General features: G+C 33.3%; 1 protein-coding gene across 3 annotated transcripts; it reads right to left on the minus strand.

The window, feature by feature from the left end:
• Positions 1 to 3: 3 nt before the first annotated feature.
• Positions 4 to 20,573, minus strand: PAN2 (PAN2-PAN3 deadenylation complex catalytic subunit PAN2). Of its 3 annotated transcripts, none has more exons than XM_089702381.1 (22): positions 20,332 to 20,573; positions 19,907 to 20,067; positions 19,414 to 19,583; positions 18,963 to 19,083; positions 18,057 to 18,256; positions 17,222 to 17,438; positions 16,244 to 16,383; positions 15,364 to 15,513; positions 14,398 to 14,494; positions 11,267 to 11,362; positions 10,816 to 10,932; positions 10,003 to 10,084; positions 8,308 to 8,465; positions 7,109 to 7,367; positions 6,702 to 6,847; positions 6,193 to 6,374; positions 5,534 to 5,618; positions 4,677 to 4,771; positions 4,126 to 4,243; positions 3,413 to 3,594; positions 2,365 to 2,514; positions 4 to 1,861 (listed from the first exon to the last, which is right to left on the minus strand). In XM_089702381.1, the coding sequence occupies exons 1-21, from the start codon at positions 20,378 to 20,380 to the stop codon at positions 2,394 to 2,396; spliced, it is 2,946 nt and encodes a 981-aa protein (XP_089558507.1). In that variant the 5' UTR covers positions 20,381 to 20,573; the 3' UTR covers positions 4 to 1,861; positions 2,365 to 2,393. The 3 variants fall into 3 exon arrangements, with proteins under 3 accessions (XP_089558507.1, XP_089558506.1, XP_089558508.1); XM_089702380.1 differs by having other exon boundaries at positions 19,907 to 20,070; XM_089702382.1 differs by having other exon boundaries at positions 6,702 to 6,834; positions 7,099 to 7,367; positions 19,907 to 20,070.
• Positions 20,574 to 21,783: the final 1,210 nt, after the last annotated feature.

Below are 21,783 nucleotides of genomic sequence, written 5' to 3' on the forward strand. Positions count from 1 at the left end.
TTTTTACAGCGTTTTATTCCAGCCACCATTTAAAATAAAATATAAAAACAAATAATTTTAAAACTAATATCGTCCGAAATACTGAATGTGTTTAAAAGAAATTGTAAAACGTCAATTTTTTTAAAGAATGTTAAAATATCACAATACAAAATTTGATCACAAAAATTAATAATGTCTTTCTAAAATATTTATGATTAAGCTAACAGCTGCATTTTTCTTTGTATAAAAATAATTAGAAATATAGGTTATCTCCCTTTTCATCTGTGTAAGTCATCGTATTATGGAAGATATTATTAAGTTGGGTTATTTTCTACAAGTGCATATTGCAATCGCTTTACGGATCCTTATAAAATCAGTTCAAAGAATCAAAATAAAAGAAGAGTTCCATTTTAAAATCCATCTTAATACAATGAAGTAATTGCTAAAATATATTGACTTCTTTTTATTCAGGCAATGGTATTTGCAAGTGCAAACTCACGAATTTTAATATACATAATATTAAATCTATTTATGCACGTTTCATTATTTAACAAATTCGATATCAATATACAAATGTAGAAAATATTACCCAGCTTCAGATCAATATAACTATATTCAGCATTTGTTTATTAAAATTGAGAAACATTTAAGCTAGCATTACTACGTTTAAAATATTTTATCACTAATTTTTGTGCCTAAATTTAATGGAACCTTTTACCTAGCAAAATCAAATAATTTACCTACGCTACTTATACTAATATTCGTACCGTGGTGTTTCTGTATTGCTTCGAATTTAATTTTATCGCAAAATATGTATCTATATGTAATTTGTTTTAGTCTGAATAGCTCCCAAATTATGATTTAAGTGCTATTGACGTATTTAATAACAACAAAAATATGATATCGGTTGTCTCTTTCCCGCTCTAATAATGTATAACCAAAAATAATTGACATTTTAAAACCGCGTCGCTTAGAAGTCTCGTATATGAGTAAAAAACTAGATTTAAACTGCGTTTTTTTTTTTCTTTGACCAGTTTCTATAGTCAGGTTAACAATTATCAAACTTTAATGGAAGTAATGTCTTATCTTTATTACATATTATGTTTTTATACGTTATTAGAGCGAGATAGAAAATTTAGTTAGTGACAACACTAACTTTATAACAAGGTAATAATTCTATATAGGCCCTATCGAGAGCCAAGTTATATCTATCATTCGCATTTCCTTTATAGCAAGGATTGATTGCTAGTTATCGTTCCCGGCAACAACGGGCCGGAGCTAACAAACAATCTCGTATCTCGCTCTAGCAAATACTATTTTCGAGCGATAGAAAGAGACAGATATATGAGTCTCTACAGAATCTTCACTATGGAATTTGACGCCTATTTCTTTAACGATTATACATACAGGTCTTTTGTTTCGGGCTTTTGAATATTAAACTGCTTGGTCATAATGCTAACACGCTTTCCATTATACCAAGAAGTAATATTCTCACACGTTAAAGTATTTAAAAAAAAATACGATTATCGATAGATAGAAATAACTTGGCCCTAAAATTATACGATTACTCATTAAATGTGAACACAAGGGGTCTTTAAAGGCAGATTTCGTAAAATTTGTTTCATTATTATGCATATGCTTATTGCACTACTTTCGTAGTTATTAACGATATAAAACTATTACTCGAATCATTCTTTCACCACACAAAGCTCGGAAAGCTTCAGCATTTCGTTCGAAATGCAACGGAAAAGAGCTTTATCTTAAATGTTAAAATCAATGCTCTCGATTATAAATACCTATCAAGAATAACCTTATTGGACATTTGAGAAGCGTTTCAAATATTTATCGGATATATTTGACATCTTCTTCACCTGGGCCGTTGCTGGAACAAATAGGCAAAAGTTATATCACAACATTTCCTATCAAAAACCATACACTTTATACACAATACAACAAACATTAGACTTAAATGTGAAAAGATCCAATTCTTAATCGTAAAATATGATTTTAATATATAGTTTTATAGCATTGAAATTCTTTAAAAATGAGAAGTATTGAAAAAAATTGTCACGAGGCCCGAGTCGAACCCACTTCTATCGCCTTACCAGGGAACATTTTCTTTACTGAAATAAGTTTTTGAAGCGAAACTTCTTTATTCTATTTTGTTTGTTTATCGGGGTTGGAAAAAAATTGTGTGTAACATTTTTCCGTTACGCGCCGCGTTGTTTTTATCCCTACCACGCGTGATTGACGTATTTCTGTAAAGTTGCATATAGTAAATTATTTTTTTGAAAAATAAAGTCATAAAGAAGTTTCACTTCTTACGTGTGTACACTAGTACACGAACACATTTTTTTTACTCACTTATTTAGTAGGAATACGTACCAAAAAGCGAACGGCCCGTAAAACAACAGCTAGGAGAGAGTTTTCATGTCCTTCGCATGAAGCACCCGTGAGCTCGTGTAGAACAAAACGCATGGGGATTTCCACCACGGGCTGAATTGTGACACTTCTTCCGCTGCTACTTGTACTATGCTAGAATAATATATATTACATGAGTATATAAGAACGACTTGTATCAAATTCTAAACTTATGACCTCCTTCGACGAATATATAATACTGACTTGATTTATTAAATTTATATTGTATAATTATTAAAAATTTGGTTTTTTTGCAAAATTTTTACACATCTGGAAGAAACCTGTTCCCACGGCACAGGGAATCCTAGTGTGGGGGCAAGGGTTCTTATATTATATGTTTCATATTATTTTGGATAGTAAAATTATTGAATTATTGAATTATTGACTGTGTGGCGCGGTTTCACCCGCGGACAAGCACGTGTGAAAAGCAAGTATGCTTATTTATAGCTTATGTGTTATTCTAGTACATTAAAGATACATCACTGCCAAATATCATCAAAATCCGTTCAGTGGTTTTCCCATGAAAGAGGTACAAAACATCCATCCTCACAAATATTGCATTTATAATATTACTGGATTTATTATATAGTGTAAAATATTTTTTCGTCACTGCTACGTTTATTATTTAACTTTATCTAATTTCGTAAATCGTATACAGAAACATTATTCATTGTAAAATTACCAAAATCATAATTTTAAGGCAAAAAATAAGTATTTTACGTTTTGTACTTTACCTCGCATCTATACAACTATATATATTATATATAGTATATACTGTACATTGTAATGTTAAATGTTGTGGTACAATAAATCCCTACTTATTATAAATGCGAAAGTAACTCTGTCTGTCTGTTACGCTTTCCCGCTTAAACCTCTCAACCGATTGTGATGAAAGGCACAGACAATCTTTAGACCCAGAGAAAGAACATAGGCTACAAATACATACATAGGTATGTATTTGAAGCACTACATAGGTAAAATAAATAAATAAATATTTTATTAATAAACTAACCTCAAATCATTGTACAGATACCAATTCGCGTCTCCCTTATCCGCTATTCTAACATATGCGACGAGATTCTTCGGATTATCCTCTATACAAAGCACCACTGCGGTTAACGTGTATTCGGCGTCCGAGTGCGTACAATTCGGCTTCTTTTTGTGTTTATCCTGCTTGTCTGTTTGCGTTTCGAGCTAGAAAATTAATAATGCTTAATTAGTAAAAAAATATTGCTTTTTTAAGTAAATTCTATAACACTTTATAAGAAAAAAGTTGACGCTACACACTTTTCAATGTTCAAAATATAGAACTTTAATGATTTGTAAAAAATCTTTAATTTCGTTTAAATACGTTTTCTATTCACTATCCGCTTAAATTTTTAACAATTTTGTCCTAAATTATAAACATTCTCATCAACATCACATTTTAGTCAAGAACATAATCCAATTTTAGTTTCTACGCAATACTATAGAGTACGGAGATTTTAATACAAAAATAATAATAGTTTAAAAAAACTAAAAAATACCCTTTTTATAGACAACCGAACTAAAAAATAGAAAATTTTATCAAATTAGTGTATTGTCATCGGTCCTCAATAAATCTACAAAGTTTGAACGAAATCTGGCCGTTTAAAGTGGGTCAAAATCGCACCCAAAGAAGTCGGTTACAAACATACAGGTGAAGCTAATATAAAGCGTGTAATAATAATAAAAAGAACGAAGTACCTTGTCGTTAATAACAATATCACCATCAGATTGCAGCCGTATGTGCAAATGTAACGGAATGATACAGTTGATGTCTTGCGTCTCGCTCTTTGAATTAACCTGCGTTGAACTAGACGGCCTGAAATATATTGAGTGAAGATATGAATATATCCTTACTAAAAGGTCTGTAATGAGAAAAAGGCAAAAACTTTTTAAGAAAGTCACATAGGAAGCTATAAAATAATGTAATGTGTTGTAAATATTATTCAGGTTTGATTTTTAAATTATTCAAAATCCATTAACATAATATTATTATCGAGTCATTAATGAGAACTAAAAATGTCGTAAGAAAACAACCAAGAATGACAAAATGCTAAGACACTATCCTCAGTGTGAAACATATTTTTAGGTAAGCCATTTTTGTACAATTAATCTTTTCAAAAAATTGTTTCAAATTTCTACCAAACTACCTCAAATCTCTCATATCTATATCGCTATGGCGTCGTAAACATGAAAACGCAACAAAACTTAACAATAAAATATCAGTCAAGATATACATAACCTAAAACTACCTTTCTGGATGTTTAAATCTGCAGCCGGGTCGAGCGCAGTGCAACCCGTAGCGACACGGCTTGCCGTTACCACTGCGTTTCATTGGATCTATAACCTATAATAATATAACTAATATATTATATAAGAATATAATTAAATATAATAGTAAAAAATTGGTTGTCTGTAAAGTCGGTTTACTGACGATAGTTGAACGTGACAACGTCCGATTGTGCTTCTTTGTCGCTCGTTCCGCGCTCTCGCTTGCACTTCAAGCCTTACATGGAACGACTCAGAGCGAGGTAACGCCGCATGAGTCATGTTTTTTCGTGCGTGCAGCCGGCTCTATCGAATTATAAGACGTTGTCACGTCAAAATATAAATATATAAAGGAAAACCTGCGTTTAAGATTCACTGAGTGGCGTTTCAAATATAAGCAGAAATAAAAGGTCATATGAATTTCGTTCTTTATAGGGATAAAAAGAGGGTAAGTATGTATGAAACTGTTATAATATAAGCATTGAAATTCCAAGCATTAGCACCGGTTGAACTTATCTTTTAATGTTATCTGTAGTATTTTAAATAAGAATAAGTATGTGTCACGCCCTTCTTATTTGTTTTAACTTTTACCTTAATAGCAACTCATTCTTAAGCTAAATTGATAAAGTTTTATTCAACGCCCAGCGAAGTTAGCACAGGCAAATAATCGATAATGAATAAAATAATAACAAACGACTTAGTATTTCGAAAGAGATAAATACGAAAATGTAAATAAAATGATTTATTAACGAATACAATTGATAAGTACCAGGAAGCAAAAATACTTACCTCCAGACCTTTTAATAAGATGCAAGGTTGTTTAATATGAAAGACATTTTACCATTTCCTTCGGAGGTCCTTTCGTCCAATAAGCCTTTTCTTCAGCAGATACTCCTCCGCAATTGATCGCTAAAATTGGCGGCAACCTAACATGAAATATTTTATGTAATATAAAGATCATAAGGCACAGGGATCAAGTTTTAGCACTTTGTATATATTCATCAACATGCATTGCAACTTTTCTATCTGCAAAATACATAATATTATTAAATGTCAATTATGGTATGAGAATTTTTTTATCGCTAAATTTATAATCGATTTAGATCCATCCATGAAAAATTGTATCTGCTGTTCACAGTTATAGTTATTACTTTAAAAGACAATCCTTAAATTATTTATTTTGCTTGGCCGTCAATTCAAGTCAACCCATCTCTGGTACTTCGAACAATATTGACACGGAATTTTTGTGATGATGTTGATTATCTATACAATATTACAAAGCTGAAGAGTTTGTTTGTTTGTATGAACGCGCTAATCTCGGGAACTACTGGTCCGATTTGTAAAATTATTTCGGTGTTGATAGCCCATTTATCGAGGAAGGCCTATAGCCTATAGTGTAGGCTATATATCATCTCGTTAAGACCAACAGGAGCGGAGCACTGCGGGTAAAACCGCGGAGCACAGCTAGTGTTATGAAAATTATGATCATAATAAACTAACCTCATAAGCCTCCCTCTCTGCGTAGTAGGCGTAAACCTCGAACACCGTTCACACCACGCGGGCGTCGATCGTCTCGCACAGAGCGACGCACGCACGAGCTCTAGGAACCCGCACGTCCGCTCGCCGTCACGGCTCGACGCGTACTGAAGCGCACAAGCCAGTACTACGGACTCGCGTTCTTCCTGTGCGGGTAGTTTTTAGAAAATTTATTGATATGTATGGATGACTGTGAATTGGTCTCAACGTTTTATAAAAATGTATCTTAACCAGTTTGATCTATTACCTCGGTATCTGCTGCATATTCAATTCAATAAATTTCATGAAAAAAAACACTTATTTTAATGATAAAGTTTAATCATTTTAATTGTTAATTGTGTAACAAATTAGTGGCATAATTAACATAATAATAAAATATAATTGTAACAGAAGCAGACAAAATGGCCGCCATAGCCAAAATCTACCATTGCTTATTAAAAAACGATATTATGCAGAACATAACAGCAACTCACCTCCTTATTACACTTTAGACACCTGTTCAACTGTTGCCGTGCGATCGCAAACAGCTTCGAAATTTCAGACTCTTCTCTCTCGGAGTTTGTGTGGTTCGACAGTTCCTTGTCCATTGAACATTGGAGATTCTCCGTGCCAACGCTTCCTATAAAATAATAAAACGTAATGTAAAAACTAAACATACTTCGAGGACATCTTTTTAAGAACTTTTTTGGTGTATCTCCGAAATTAAGATACAAATAATTATAATTTAACATGTATAAAAGAACATTCTACGTGAGACTATCGAATGAAAAAATAAATAAATATCGGTCAATAACAACGTGGCGAAGGGATCGGCGAACTTACACTTAAATATATAACCAGTTCTTTTTTTTGAAGTCAGTTATAAACAAGAAATATATACCTTCATTAATCCCATTTTCTTTCCACTTCTCGTCCAATCCGTTCTTATATTCGTGCTCATATTCAGAAGGACCAAGGAATTCCAATTCCGTGTACTGATACTCTTCAAATTGTCCATTCATTTGCTTCTTCAAGTTATTCTTTAATCTCGCCGGTTTCGGCGGACTAGCGTTCTGAGCCAATATAGCTAGCTCCTTTTCTTTCTTACGCGTTTCCAGAAGCTCGTAATGTATTTGATGAAGAATAAATCTGTTCCAACTCTGTAAATGGACACCAATTCACAAGGTATTTGAAAATTTTACATAGATATAGGCCCATCGTGACATTCTTCAGTGACATCTAAAGAATATTAAGCTCGAGCGGCTCGACGTTTTAGTGCCATTAATTTTGGGTTTGTTACCTTTATTGTAAAACAATATTGAAAAATCAGTTTAGCCGTTCAAGAACAGTACAGAATTGTCTAAATGCTGATGAAGCCAATACTCAAACATTTTGGATGACTTACACTATAATTTTTGTGGTTCAGACTTTGTCACATGAAGCCATTATAATAACCAGAATGTTTATGTCTGAGTTGACGATATGGTATGGTATGTATTGATATTAAATAAGCGAGACGCAGAAGCATCCAAGCCACTAATTATGACCACTAAGCACTAACTCTAGCCGAAAACAAAATGATGAGTTAATAAAAAAAAACCATCAGTCCTATGGAACATGAGGCATTTGACCATAATACTTTATTGTTACTTCCCCTGTGTGTTTCCTCTTTCTGTGGTGCAAGCTTTATAGTAATAAAGCTTGTTTATGGTGAATAATGTACACCACATTAAGATGCTTAATATGGTCGACAATATTCACAATAAAAGATAAATAAAAACAGTGTTTGATTCACTCATTAATTCGAGAAGGTACCTTACTTGTACCATTCATTCTCGGTAGGAAGTTAATATACCACTAATTGAGTTATTGAAGTATATAATTTCTGACACTATAGGCGTATATGTGTCTTAGCTAGGTTCACTTCTAAGATTTCTATCTGTATCAGAATCTCTAGAACGACCTTAACGTGCCCCTCCACTTGCTTTTAAATTCCTCCTGTCATTATGAACCCTATAAACGTCCTACCACGTATTTAGAAAACCAGGACCATTTTGCTGTCAAAATCAAGTCGAAATCCATGCCTTCACCCTTCATTACCTGTATCAAGGCAACAAGATCGACTTTCCTATCAGTCCCTCGATCGGGGAGTATAAGTCCCAACGCGGCAGCTTCGGGCACAGTGCGAAATGCACGTAAGAAGTTATTCGCTTGGCACGGAGCTCCTCCGGACGTGTCTAACATTCGGAATAGGAAACCTGGAAAGAATCAATAACGACACTAGACCAGTGGGGCTAGACAAGTGGTTTTCTATTAGCGTAAAGTCTAATAGAATAGATTATGAATGTATGAGATTGACGTAATCAATCGTCGTCGTCGTCGTAATCAAACGTCAATCTCATACATTCATAATCTATTCTATTAAACTTTACGCTCATACAAAGCTACTTGTCTAGGGGGGCAGTACATATGTTTTGTTTCTTTAGGGATAGGTCTACATGATCGTAGAATTTGGACATTTTGAGTTATGGATAAGATTTGAGATGAGACTGCATAGAAGAAGAATATACCAGTCCTTGTTTTATTGAGCGGACATTATATGTAGCATCATTTGGAATGGAAATATTCTGCGGTACTTTAGTATTTACATATTTCAATGACGGTATATTAATATTAGAAAATTTCGAGCACTATAAGCCCAAATGCATTTTTTAGAAAATGTGGTCGCAGAAGCATTTCAAGCATATAAAAAAGAAATTGCAATGCAATCGCTTTGCCATAGCGAAAAGTTGTTTGCTTTATAAAACTTTGATATCATTTGAGATGAAATGAGCCATCTTTTATTCGACTTTGGGGTATTTGAATTTTTAATTTGAAAGCGAAAACTTTTGTTTTTTGATGTCGTTTGGAAGATCGTTTATACCATAAAAATATTATAATTCGCTTACGTAAAAAATGAGGGATGCAAATAACAACTTTTTTTTCATAATTTTCCAAATGTTTATAAATAAAACACTTATAATGTTCATGATATATTTGAAAATTCAATTCGGTTACATGTTTTGTCTATGCTAACACTGATTACATAAATCGGCTTTTGCCTGGTATACGTAATAGATAATTCATTACAAGCTTTTTTTTCTATTTTGATTTTTAATTTTTTTTTTTTGTCTTTTTACTGTATTATTTCGTCGTATTGACAACTTTTACTGAGTATAATAGCTGATTATTTTATAACGAAATACTGTAGGTATGAGTATTATTAATTCTAATCAAATCATTAAATCTAATACTTCTAGGGGGAATAAACATCACTCGTCTTTATATCTACGTTTTAACATTACAATATTATACGCTTATCCGTAAAGTTAACTAAATCTTTGGACACAAAAATACTGTCGTAATACAATGACAATTTCTAGATAAGTTAATCGAATGAGGGATAAAGTGAAATGGATCGTAATAAAAAAAAATGAAATAATGAAATAAAAAAACCGAAATCTTCAACTAGGAGAAAAAAATCATAGAAGGGTGTACCATAATAGCGATATGAAAAAAAAAATTCAATAAATAAAAAGGTAGCGAGAAAAATTATGTACAAACACGAAACCGTGTCATTTTTAAATGAAAAAAATAATAAATAAACTATTTCATACTATAGACTAAAGTATGTAGCAGCAAAGTGGTGATTATAATAATTAAATTGATAGATTCCAAGTGCCTATTCTTTCAATAAGGGCTTGAATCTCTTATATAAAGCTACGAGAATAAAAAATAATGAACCAAACAACAGACCTAATTCACAAGTGAGACAAAACTCCTTGGCGCAAGTATGAGCTATCAGCGTCGACTTCAATGGTGGCATGTTGTACAGGATCTGGAAGATAATTATATTTTTAGTAGAAGAGTTAATTGATCAGTTGAAAATAAAAATAAAAAAAAATGTGTGCGTGTACTAGTGTACACGCGTAAGAAGTGAAACTTCTTTATGACCTTATTTTTAAAAAAATAATTTACTATATGCAACTTTACAGAAATACGTCAATCACGCGTGGTAGGAATAAAAACAAGATGGCGCGTAACGGAAAAATGTTACACTAAATTTTTTTCCAACCCCGATAAAGAAGTTTCACTTCAAAAACCCAACAAAATAAAAGTAAATCATGTTACTACTTACTATGAAATAGTGTAGGTATTAGTGGAATGGAAACTTGCTAATATAATATAGACTGTAGTGAACCATCACAATAAATGTAATCCTTGTTTTTTGGGGTGTCTAGCAGACACTTACAGCTATAAGACTGTCCTCTGTACATGTCATTACTTGTATAGCTCTTATTTTGTAATTCTGTACTTAGTGTGCAATAAAGAATTTTTCATTCATTCATTCAGAGTTCAGATAGAACTAGCTTTTCGTCCGCAGCTTCGCCCGCGAAGTCCAAGAAAAACCCGCAAAGTTCCCGTTCTCGTGGGATAAAAACTATTCTTAATGTTAATCTAAGTTACCCTCTTTGTATATGCCAAAACATGAAATTCAGCAATTTGTGCGTGCAGCGCATTTATAATTTAAATAGGATACTGACATATAAGTACATTCAAAATTGTTACCTGTATCATAGGATTGCAGTATGAGTTGGGCAGTGTGGCTTCAATGCCCGGCAGTCCAGTTCTATTGCAGTTCTCCAATTCTTCATTTGGTTCATTCTTGTTGTATATGATTTCCAACTAAAATAAGAAAACAAGTGGACAATTCATTAAAACATGTAGTATAATCTTTATTTATTTCAAATCCCTTGAATTTGAGATATTTGAAAGGGTTAATTTTTCTCAATCAGTCATGCAGTTTTATATTGGCAGAAATCAAGATTTCATTGATTTCTTAATTACATGATTAGTAGATTTAAGTATTAATAATACATTTTAAACACGTTTTATTCATGCCATTATTAAGTTTTTTGTTTAATTGCCAATCAAAATAGTCAAAGTCATTAAATTACATTCCAGACTGTTGAAAAAAAATTATATATGGATAAATAAATACATCTACTACTAAAAATACCTTCTGATATTCCTTCGGAATTGGTTTAGCATTTGCTGAGGTGTCATGAAGTCTGCATCTATGCAGGTCTTCCATGTTATCATCTATGTATGGATACTGAAAATATAATTGACAAGAGAAATTTATTGTTTGTTATAAACATTACTAGGAATAAATTTTAGGTAATAAAGACCCTGTATGTTTCTGCCCATCTTTTTACAAAAATGTTACTCAAATGTTAAATTGTAATACAGATATTTTCTTATATCAATGAACTATAAAAAAAAAGTTTGGAAAATCCAAAAGTGCACGCCTCATAATTTTTTTTAATAATTATTTATTAAATATTATTTTTGTTTATTTAATAACAATTAAACCACATCGAATCAGACCCTGAAAAATGAAAGGGTTCTATTCCTGAGCATACTCAAGCGTAAGAGAAAAAAAAAGACTCGATTAGTAAAGTATTTCGGTCGCTATCGTGTTAACAAGAAAATCCTCCGCACATACAGACACACGGACGTCCAAGACAGAACTTTTTTAAACTGTTTTTTAACTAGTTTAAATAACAAAAATGACATCAAAAATATCATGAATGTTAAAAATAGTGTTTTTTCTTATAGACTACAAGCCCGCATAGGACAAAAATATGGGTCAAATGAACCACCAGGGGACATATCTAGAACGATAGCAGATCAAAAAATAATAAGATTCATCACTATGCCGTCACTTGTAAGCTGTCCAACTGAGTGCAGATGAGAATTGAAAAGTACAGGTAGACTCGGTAAATTTTGGTCATATATTTTTGTACGGCATTCTTAACCATCGATAGATCCATTAAAAATAATAAGAAACCGCTCAGTGCCGTACAAAAATGGTGGTCCACCAAGTCGGAATTTTTATTTAATTTCCGAGAGTTACCGGGGGTAAATTTGGTCATTTGACCATGTACGGCATCTGTGTCATACTATTGCTATACTGCTTTTAATCCATTATTCCGCAACGCCGTACAAAAATCATGGGGACAAGGGGAAAAAATCGAAAGTTTTAATCCCCTCTCTTTCCCCACTCCAGGGGGTCATTTGACACAACACGAAATAAATTTATTTTTAAAGTATTTTATGCATAGATAATATTTTTTCATGTGCCGTACATTTTCGTTGGTTCAAAGGGGAAAAATCTGAAAAAGAAAAAAATCCATATAACGAAATGTTTGCTTTATATTTTTATAATAAAATATAAATATACATTAATATTAAGAAGCTCGAGGTGGTTAATTATCACCTTGGAAAGTCGGAGTCAGGTGGAATGGACTCCGTTAAATTGATGAACTAATAAAAAAGCTATGAACGAAAAGATGTGAATTATATGCAATCAGTCCATGAATACAGGTAAAGTCACAAGCAAATGCTAGTAATATATACATATTCAAAATGAACAAGTAAAGCGCTTTCAAATGATACCAAACACTGCATATTTATCTTAACTTTATTTTTTTACTCTGTATGTTTTGTCCGCTAGAGGGCGCCACATTAGATTTTGTGAAACCCCTTATAGCCTTTAGCTAGCTGGTCGTTGGTTATCCAGTGAACAATTCAGACGCCTCTAATGATATGTCATTTGTCGAATTCTGATAAGTAGTTTAGAAGTTACGAGGGAATAGATGAACATACATACATGACCTGTAAACAACCATAACCCTCCTTTTGCTTTGCCGTAGTTGGGTAAAAATATGTTAATGCCGTACTGTATCAAATAGCCATAAAGCACTCTTAAAATTGTAGCTTTCGTCGCTTTCATCAGCCTAAAAGATGTGGTCTGCACAAAAATGTACGGCATCGTTTTTTCCTAATTTATCTATGTTAATACTATTTAAAACAACGGATAAAGTGTAGAAAACTATTATATTTCATTAATCTACGATGTTTAAACTTTAACAAAATTTCTGGTTTTGCATTTCTTGCAAAACATTTCTTCAACTTTTTTTAGAACGGTTTCTTTTGAACGGCAATACTATACAACAATTGAATTTTACAATATCATGTTAAAAAAAAAGTTCCCGTACAGGGTCAAATGACCTTACAGCTCTTTATATCAAGAATTCGATGAAATTAAGATGATTATTGGTATACATTTAAAAGAACAATTATTTTTTGACGGCATTGCTTTTAATAGTACTTTTGAGTGCTAGATAATGTTTTGGAACCGAAGCCGTACTTAGTCAAATGACCCCCTGGAGTGGGGAAAGAGAGGGGATTAAAACTTTCGATTTTTTCCCCTTGTCCCCATGATTTTTGTACGGCGTTGCGGAATAATGGATTAAAAGCAGTATAGCAATAGTATGACACAGATGCCGTACATGGTCAAATGACCAAATTTACCCCCGGTAACTCTCGGAAATTAAATAAAAATTCCGACTTGGTGGACCACCATTTTTGTACGGCACTGAGCGGTTTCTTATTATTTTTAATGGATCTATCGATGGTTAAGAATGCCGTACAAAAATATATGACCAAAATTTACCGAGTCTACCTGTACTTTTCAATTCTCATCTGCACTCAGTTGGACAGCTTACAAGTGACGGCATAGTGATGAATCTTATTATTTTTTGATCTGCTATCGTTCTAGATATGTCCCCTGGTGGTTCATTTGACCCATATTTTTGTCCTATGCGGGCTTGTAGTCTATTAATATGTGTGTGTATGTATTATCTTACAAGTGCAATGTATGATACATAAAGACATTTTAAGTTTGAAAAATCAGATGTTTTGCGCGAAGTGACAGTAGTACCCACCTCAACGCTTCGCTTATGAGGCGTGCAATAGATTTAACACATGCTATACATAAATATTTATAAAAATATAAAATAATCACATTTAAAGAACTTATAGAACTACTAGCTTTCCACCCGCAGCTTCGCCCGCGCAATCAGAGAAAAACCCGCATAGTGCCCGTCCCCGTGGATTTCCGGGATAAAACCTATCCTATTTCCCGGGGTAAAAAGTAGCCTATGTCCTTTCTCGGGTATCAAAATATCTTTATACCAAATTTCATGCAAATTGGTTCAGTAGTTAAGCGTGATTGAGTAACAGACAGACAGACAGAGTTACTTTCGCATTTATAATATTAGTATGGATTGTTTTTTTCTGTACCTCATTACGCCGTCTTGTTCCCGGGTTAGGCGCATACCCAATGGGCCCTTTCATTTTCATTGTTTTCAATACTTCCGGATCTATGGGCTTTGGCTTTCTGAAATTGTACACAACTTCAGATTTTTGTTTTCATCTCTTGTGTACAAAAAAATAAAGATAATAAGCCTATGATAAGTAAAACGCTCATAATATATGTTTAGTTTAATATTTTGCAAATTATAATTAATTAGCCGCATATTTTATTTCCTCGTGGATTGTCTTACATTGGAACAGTAATTATTTTTCAATCATGACAAATACAGAACAAAATCTGACACGATTTCTTGTAGGTGCAAAATATAAATGAACAAATAGAAATGAAAATGCAGGGAATGCATTGTGCATTTATAAACTTCTAAAATGCGATTTATTCTTCCTTTCAAATTATAATCTCAATTATCAACCAAAACACTATTCAATCATTTATCGCTCACTTTATTTTAAGTTATGTTGTTTTTACTCTTAATGTTACCTGATGAATTTCGTTTTATTTCGTAACTAGCTTTCCGCCCGCGACTTCGCCCGGTTTTGTCTAAAACCTAATAAATTATATATATGTACTAAACCTTCCTCTTAAATTACTCAATCTATAAAAAAAAACAAAGATCCGTTGCGTAGTTTTAAAGATTTAATCATACACAGTTACATAGCACATAGGGACAGGGAAAGCGACTTTGTTTTATACTATGTAGTGATGTAGTGATAAGCCGCATATTTTATTTCCTCTTACATTGGAACAGTAATTATTTTTCAATAATGACAAATACAGAACAAAATCTGACACGATTAATATTGGAGTAGGTGCAATTAATATTGGAGTATAAATGAACAAATAAAAATGAAAATGAATAGAATGCATTGTGAATTTATAAGCTTTTAAGATTTCAATCTAAAACTATCTAAAAGTGTTATTTCTTGGTTTTGTACCTGAAAACTTTCTTGAAGAATTCCTCAGGCAATTCATGGAACCATTTAGTGCCAGTTGTGAGCGGTGGCAGCGGTACTGACGAGAATCTGAACGACGGGTCGTTTATACTCGCGTATGGCAACCGCACTGGGGTCGCGAATTCTGTTTCTCTGTAATTTGGAGTTTTAAATTATTGTATGCATGTCTACAAGAAGCTTATATCTAATACACTGGAGATTACAGTATGAACATTAACTTGTAACAAGAAAATATGACCTTGAATGACGCCTATATTTTTTTTTATCCCTTGTTGGCAAGTTGATGTGAAAGGGATAAAAAAACATACAGGCGTCATTCCATGTCATATTTTCTTGTTACAAGTTAATGTTCATACTGAAATCTCCAGTGTATTAGATATAAGCTTCTTGCATGTCTATTTAAGTATTTAAAACTTAATCAGTAATGGTAAAAAGTGTTCAGAGTCCTTAATTCCATTATAAATAGCATTTTAAAAAATATACATGACAGTTTTCAAATCACAGTCCCAAAGACAAATTACATACTTAATATTAAGAATGCTATTCAACATTTTTATATTTTTATTATTTATCATACTTGTATTGTTTTGATTCAATGGTTGTCTGTTTTAATCTACCCACCAACTTGTTAAAGCCACTCAAAATACAACTAATGTTTAATTAATTGATGAGCTATGCATATCACTTTTCATATAAAATTATTCTGAATGTATTTTTAAAGCTTCACGCGTCCTACGTACATTATTTGCTCGTAACTAAATCAGAATTTTATAGTAGGACGCGTGAGAGGTCGAACTGGCACCGGCATAGATTTTTAAATTAGTTAGGGCCTATTTCTACAAAAATGACTAAACAATCTTACCGAGAGAAGTTATTAAAAACTGGTTCATTATTATGCTTGGATGAGAACAAATGCAGATGGCCAGCTTGATCCCCAAACACAAAGGCTTGGCTCGTCCCAGATACATCCATCACACTGCAGAATGAACCTTGTGTGTCAACCTATAGGGTATAATTTCATGTATTATTATATGATAGTTCAATTTACAATTTGAGAATGTTTAATTTTCTATAACAATGCTCCCAAAGGGTCAATTTTTTTAAATTATAACGCACTTGATATTAGTGTTTATGTGTAGTGTTTAAAAACGTATTCATGTGATACTCATTTACTTAATAAAATTCTTTCTTCTCATTGTATTCAATCCACTACCACATAAAAATTGGTTACTGTTTACAGGTTGGCTTAGGTCCTGGGTTCAATTCCCACCCAGGGAAAATATTTACGTGTTAAACATCGATGTTTGCTCTATGTCCGGGTGTCAATTATCTGTATAAGTACATATTTAAAATATATATGTATTCTTATCTGCCATTTGGTTTCCATAACAAGCTTAGTATGGGCACAGAATACATAATAGTAGCTGTATAAACGCTACAGAACGGACACTCTCCGCCTCCCGCCAAAATTAAACACTTACCTCCCCCGCGCGATCGTGATTAAAATGTGCCACATTTTTCTGCAAGGACAATACGCAACGAAGATTGACAACATTAATCAAATTGACTTAAAGTAATTTTATTATTTTGGATTTGTGATTATCGTTTTTCGTAGAAAATGGTTAGATATTGTGCTGTTTACGGATGTATTTCATCAGAAAAACGCAAATTTTTTTTTTACGCTAGTCACAAATGTGCCATAAAGCGTTAACACACACATTTGTAGTCTCTACAGTGTGACTGTCAAAACGATAATTTTGTATGGAGTGTCCGGGGTGTGGTATGGGATTAGATTGTGCCCTGTGTGAAAAATGACTGGAAATATTAATACATTTATTACCTGGAACACGGACTGTTTCTCCGACTCGCTCCTATCGTTCACATGCAACAGTGCCACGTGTCCCTCGCTAGACATGGCCAGAGCCCTGCCCGATACAGCCGGTAGGAAGTGCAAGAGGAACGGTGGTGAGGCAACGGGGATCGTCCAAGCACCCGTGCCTTTGAGGTGACGCACGTCCCATACAACTACGTATTGTTCTGGTACTGCCATTGTAGCACTGGACGTATGAAAATATATATCAATAACTAGATTTCCACCCGCGTTTTCAAAGAAAAACCCACATAGTTCCCATTCCTGTGGGATTTCAGGGATAAACAGTAGCCTATGTCTTATTCTGAGTCTTCTGCTAACTACGTACAAAATTTCATTGTAATTGGTTCAGTAGTATTTTCGGTACAGTAACAATCAAATACCTACAATATTTGTCACAGTTCATTAATTTTTATTAAATCAACAAGTATTGTTGTTAGCATAATTAAAAAACAACCAACAATTTGACGATAAATACTTCATTTAAATCCACTATACACTTTTTCAATATTTTCATCATATATATCTATTTAAAGTGACCGCATACTTGGTACAGTGGTTGACGCGTGAGCGTAGCACCGAGGGGTCCTGGGTTCGATTCCCGGTGGAGACGAAGAAAAAAAAAATGTCTCGGTCTGGTAGGACACAGAAGGCTGATCACCTACTTGTCCCTAAAGAAAATCGATCAGTCAAACAGATGTATAGTCAATAATGCATCTGCCCCTTACCCCACTAGGGGACATGGGACTTCACTTACTTACTTACTTATTTAAATAGTATGTACTATAAAACTAAAAACACTTACGATTGAGCGAACCCAGATGTAATAAGCAGATCTCCTTGCATATCCAAATCGGACAGGCACGCGGTATGCGCTTTGAAAGTGTGTTGCGCTTTCACGGGAGTTCTGAGATCTCGTAACGATACCGTTCCATTTGCACTACCGCAAGCCACTAGTGATCCACCCCCACTACGGAGTACGGCACAACCGTCCTCTGGAATTGGCTGAGAAAACAATATTTATTAGTTCTATATTTTTAGTTTTATAGCATTACTAGGTTTCCGCCCGCGGCATCGCCCGCGCAGTCAAAGAAAAACCCGCATAGTTCCCGTTCCCGTGGGATTTCCGGGATTGCATCATTTTCCCGGGATAAAAAGTAGCCTATGTCTTTTCTCGGGTATCAAAATATCTCCATACCAAATTTCATGAAAATTGGTTCAGTAGTTTAGGCGTGATTGAGTAACAGACAGATAGACAGAGTTACTTTCGCATTTATAATATTAGTATGGATAAATATACATTTTTAAAGAATAGAAAAGTTCCTTCCTTGATGGAATTTACTCTATTGTACTTTCAAAATTTATAAGATTTATTAGTTGTTCAATGTTGATTTTGATTGTTTGTTTTTATGCTTGAATGGATGGTTTGTATTATGTATTAACTCTTTACAGAAAAGAAAAAATCATTGAATATATTCATTGTGTCATGTTGTAAAACTGCTTAATTTTAAATGAACTCATATATTAAATATTTGTGTTTATTGCTTTGACATATATCTCAAATATCTCTTGAATTCAAGTCTTAGTTATTAAAATGTTGAAATAAATTCCTGTTGAAGGTATAATCAATACAATTGAACAATATACTACACGTGCAGCTATTTGCAATAATAAACTACTAGTTTAACAATTGTACATTTCATATACTTACAATAAGGGATTCAGTCATCTTGGTGACATCAAAATCAATGAGTTTGTCTTGGTGACCACCCATCAGCAATTTTGTAGGGCTTGGTTGGAAGAGACACTGCATTTCGGTCATGTTCTCTGAACTGCAAGTTAAAAAACAACCACTGAAAGGCTTGTAATTTTTAAAGCTATAAAGTTACTTCAATGAATTACAAAACATATTTTGAATTAAATTGAAGCAATACTATAAAAAATAAACTTTTCAAATTTTTCTGTTGTTTTAAAAAAGTTAGTTTTGAAAGACAATGTAATCTCTTTTTCAATATTATGTATAAAATGTATTTTACAAAATTAAAATAATTTAAGAAGTGTAGAAGAAGCCAAGGCTTCTTACAAACATAGACCAAGGTCTATGTTCACAACATTCACATCTATCTTAACTATTTTAAGTGACCAGAAATGAAATAATTTACGTGTGAGTGTGTTTAGGCAGTCCCCTGCGAATCTGATGCCGCAGCTGTGTTTTAGACAATATGAATAGACCCTGCTCAAGGGTTATAATGTCCCTTATTTCTTCCGTCATGTGAACTTGAAATGAGGTATATTTTGTCATCTGTGGTCCGTGATATGATGTTACATGGCCCTAAAAGTACAATCATAGATGAATTGTTTCACTATGTATTAGGGTTTTTAAGATAGCATAAATACAAAGACCTCATCATCAATATAAGGGATACAGTTCCTAAAATAAGCATATTTTAACTAAGCAATGAAGTTAACAAAAAATTGAATTGACAAATGTAATAGGTAATTAGTTATTTTTTATTTTCGTTACTTGGTTATATTATATACTTACTAGCATTTATTTATTTAATTAAGCTGTTTTTGACTATTGAATATTACTTACTAATATTTTTTTTATACTTTAAGAATACTAATTCAGGCATAAATTTTGTATTCACTTACACCAGCATTGCCCATCCATATCAATTCTTCAAATTTATCAAATGTCACAGCTGAAACACCAAATCTATCTCCGCCGTCGACCAGCACTGAACTACGGACCTCATAATCAGCATCAGGGTTTTGGATCACGTATGATCTAGCATACTCCGGAATGTATTGTTCTGCTAAAGATAAATTCAATTAAAATACACGCACAGTGTAAGCACAATTATAAAGAATTCGATTTAAATATTATAAGTGTCCGCAATAATTTTTAAGATCAAAATAATATATTTACAAACAATATATGGTTGGTACTACAGCATTAAACACCTGTTATCGAAATACTTTTTCATGAATCCAAATTGATATTAATGCTGTACATCAAATGTAAATAAACGACATAAATTAATAATTATCATAAACAACGAACAAACAACTCTCACCATTCATTAAATCTGGTGTCATACCCATATCAGAGTAATGGTAAGCCATGATTAAAAACTGTGGGTATTTAATAAGACAAGTCTCTGTACTTGTTTCAAGATACAAAAATATCACTCTGTAGATGATTTTTTTCCTGTTTATTTCTTTATTTTTGGCATAATTACGAAAACTAATAACAATTTTAATAAGTAAAGCCGCTACTCCAATTCCATTGCATTCGTCAATAATTGTCTTGACAATGACATTAATATCTGTCTGGTGTCTGCCACAGAGCAAGTAATAAAGTACCTAGTGTCTGCTAGATACAGGATACAGATAACAACAAGAATTACATTCCTTTTCCTGTAGAGGATTTTGTTCTCCCTTGATGTGAAAGTAAGTGAAGTCCCATGTCCCCTAGTGGGGTAAGGGGCAGATACATTATACATCTGTTTCACTGATCGATTTTCTTTAGGGACCAGTAGGTGATTAGCCTTCTATGTCCTGCCAGACCGAGACATCTTTTTTTCTTCGTCTCCACCGGGAATCGAACCCAGGACCCCTCGGTTCTATAGGTATATTAAGAAGAGCTGGAACGTCAACACATTTACACATTGCACATGTTAGGCCGGGAGATACTGGCACAAAATTTCGGGTCATTTGTAACAGGATGGCGGTCTAGAGGGGTCTTAGTACGCAATGACAAAAAGAAAAATGATGGTCAGAACGCTGGTACCGGCGGACTAGTCGCGTGGGCGTTAGTCACACTCGTCGGATAGATAGCGAAAGTCCAACGATTTGTAACACAAAAATTTTAGAATTTACCGATAGCCCTTAAAAAAGATGTAGGCGGTAGTGTCATGCCATACAGTTACGATGTGACTTACAGACTACAGTCCGCCATACCGACGTGAATGCGTTGATTTAAAAAAAAAACAATTCAACCATTTGTACCGGGCTCACTTTTGCACAGGTAACCATCGTCGTGCAGCCATTTACTAAAATCGCCATGCCATACTTTTCGGACGATTCCAAATGGTTGCCATACCGCGGAAAATCTGCAAATTTTTGAATTTTTTTTTCTCGCCAAACGATTTGTACCACCCTACATTTTTTTTTCAACAACTCCTGAATGATTATAAATAGAAGTGTGATAATGCCATACCTGTGGGAGGTGGCGAATGTGTATAAGATTTTTTTCTTATTGTAAGATTTTATTCGTAGTTTGAACGATTTGTAGCAGTATGGCACTAATTTTTCCCTCTATTAAAAGTATGGCAAATATAATAATGGTCACGTTGCATCATATACTTTCCAAAAATGCCGTACTGGTACAAATCGCCAATTCTTTTCATTTTTTTTTACGTCTTGGCTTAAGTCTTACAATCATCCGCCCCATGTTTGCAATCTGCGATATTTTTTTCTAGGTAGAATTGTATACAAACAAACAGAATATAATGATCCCATACTGT

Source organism: Colias philodice, chromosome 13 (assembly GCF_061535455.1).
Source record: "Colias philodice isolate Cphi_HAF_F1 chromosome 13, ilColPhil1 Martin Lab GWU primary, whole genome shotgun sequence".
Taxonomy (NCBI): Eukaryota; Metazoa; Arthropoda; class Insecta; order Lepidoptera; family Pieridae; genus Colias; species Colias philodice.

Excerpts from the sequence above, each read along its gene's own strand:
- PAN2 (XM_089702380.1), bottom strand. The coding sequence starts at position 20,380 with ATGGCTTACCATTACTCTGATATGGGTATGACACCAGATTTAATGAAT. Across the intron at positions 19,084-19,413 it reads CTGCCTAAACACACTCACAC|TTCAGAGAACATGACCGAAA; the intron begins GTAAATTATTTC and ends TTTAACTTGCAG. Across the intron at positions 15,514-16,243 it reads GTTTTTAATAACTTCTCTCG|AGAAACAGAATTCGCGACCC; the intron begins GTAAGATTGTTT and ends TCCAAATTACAG.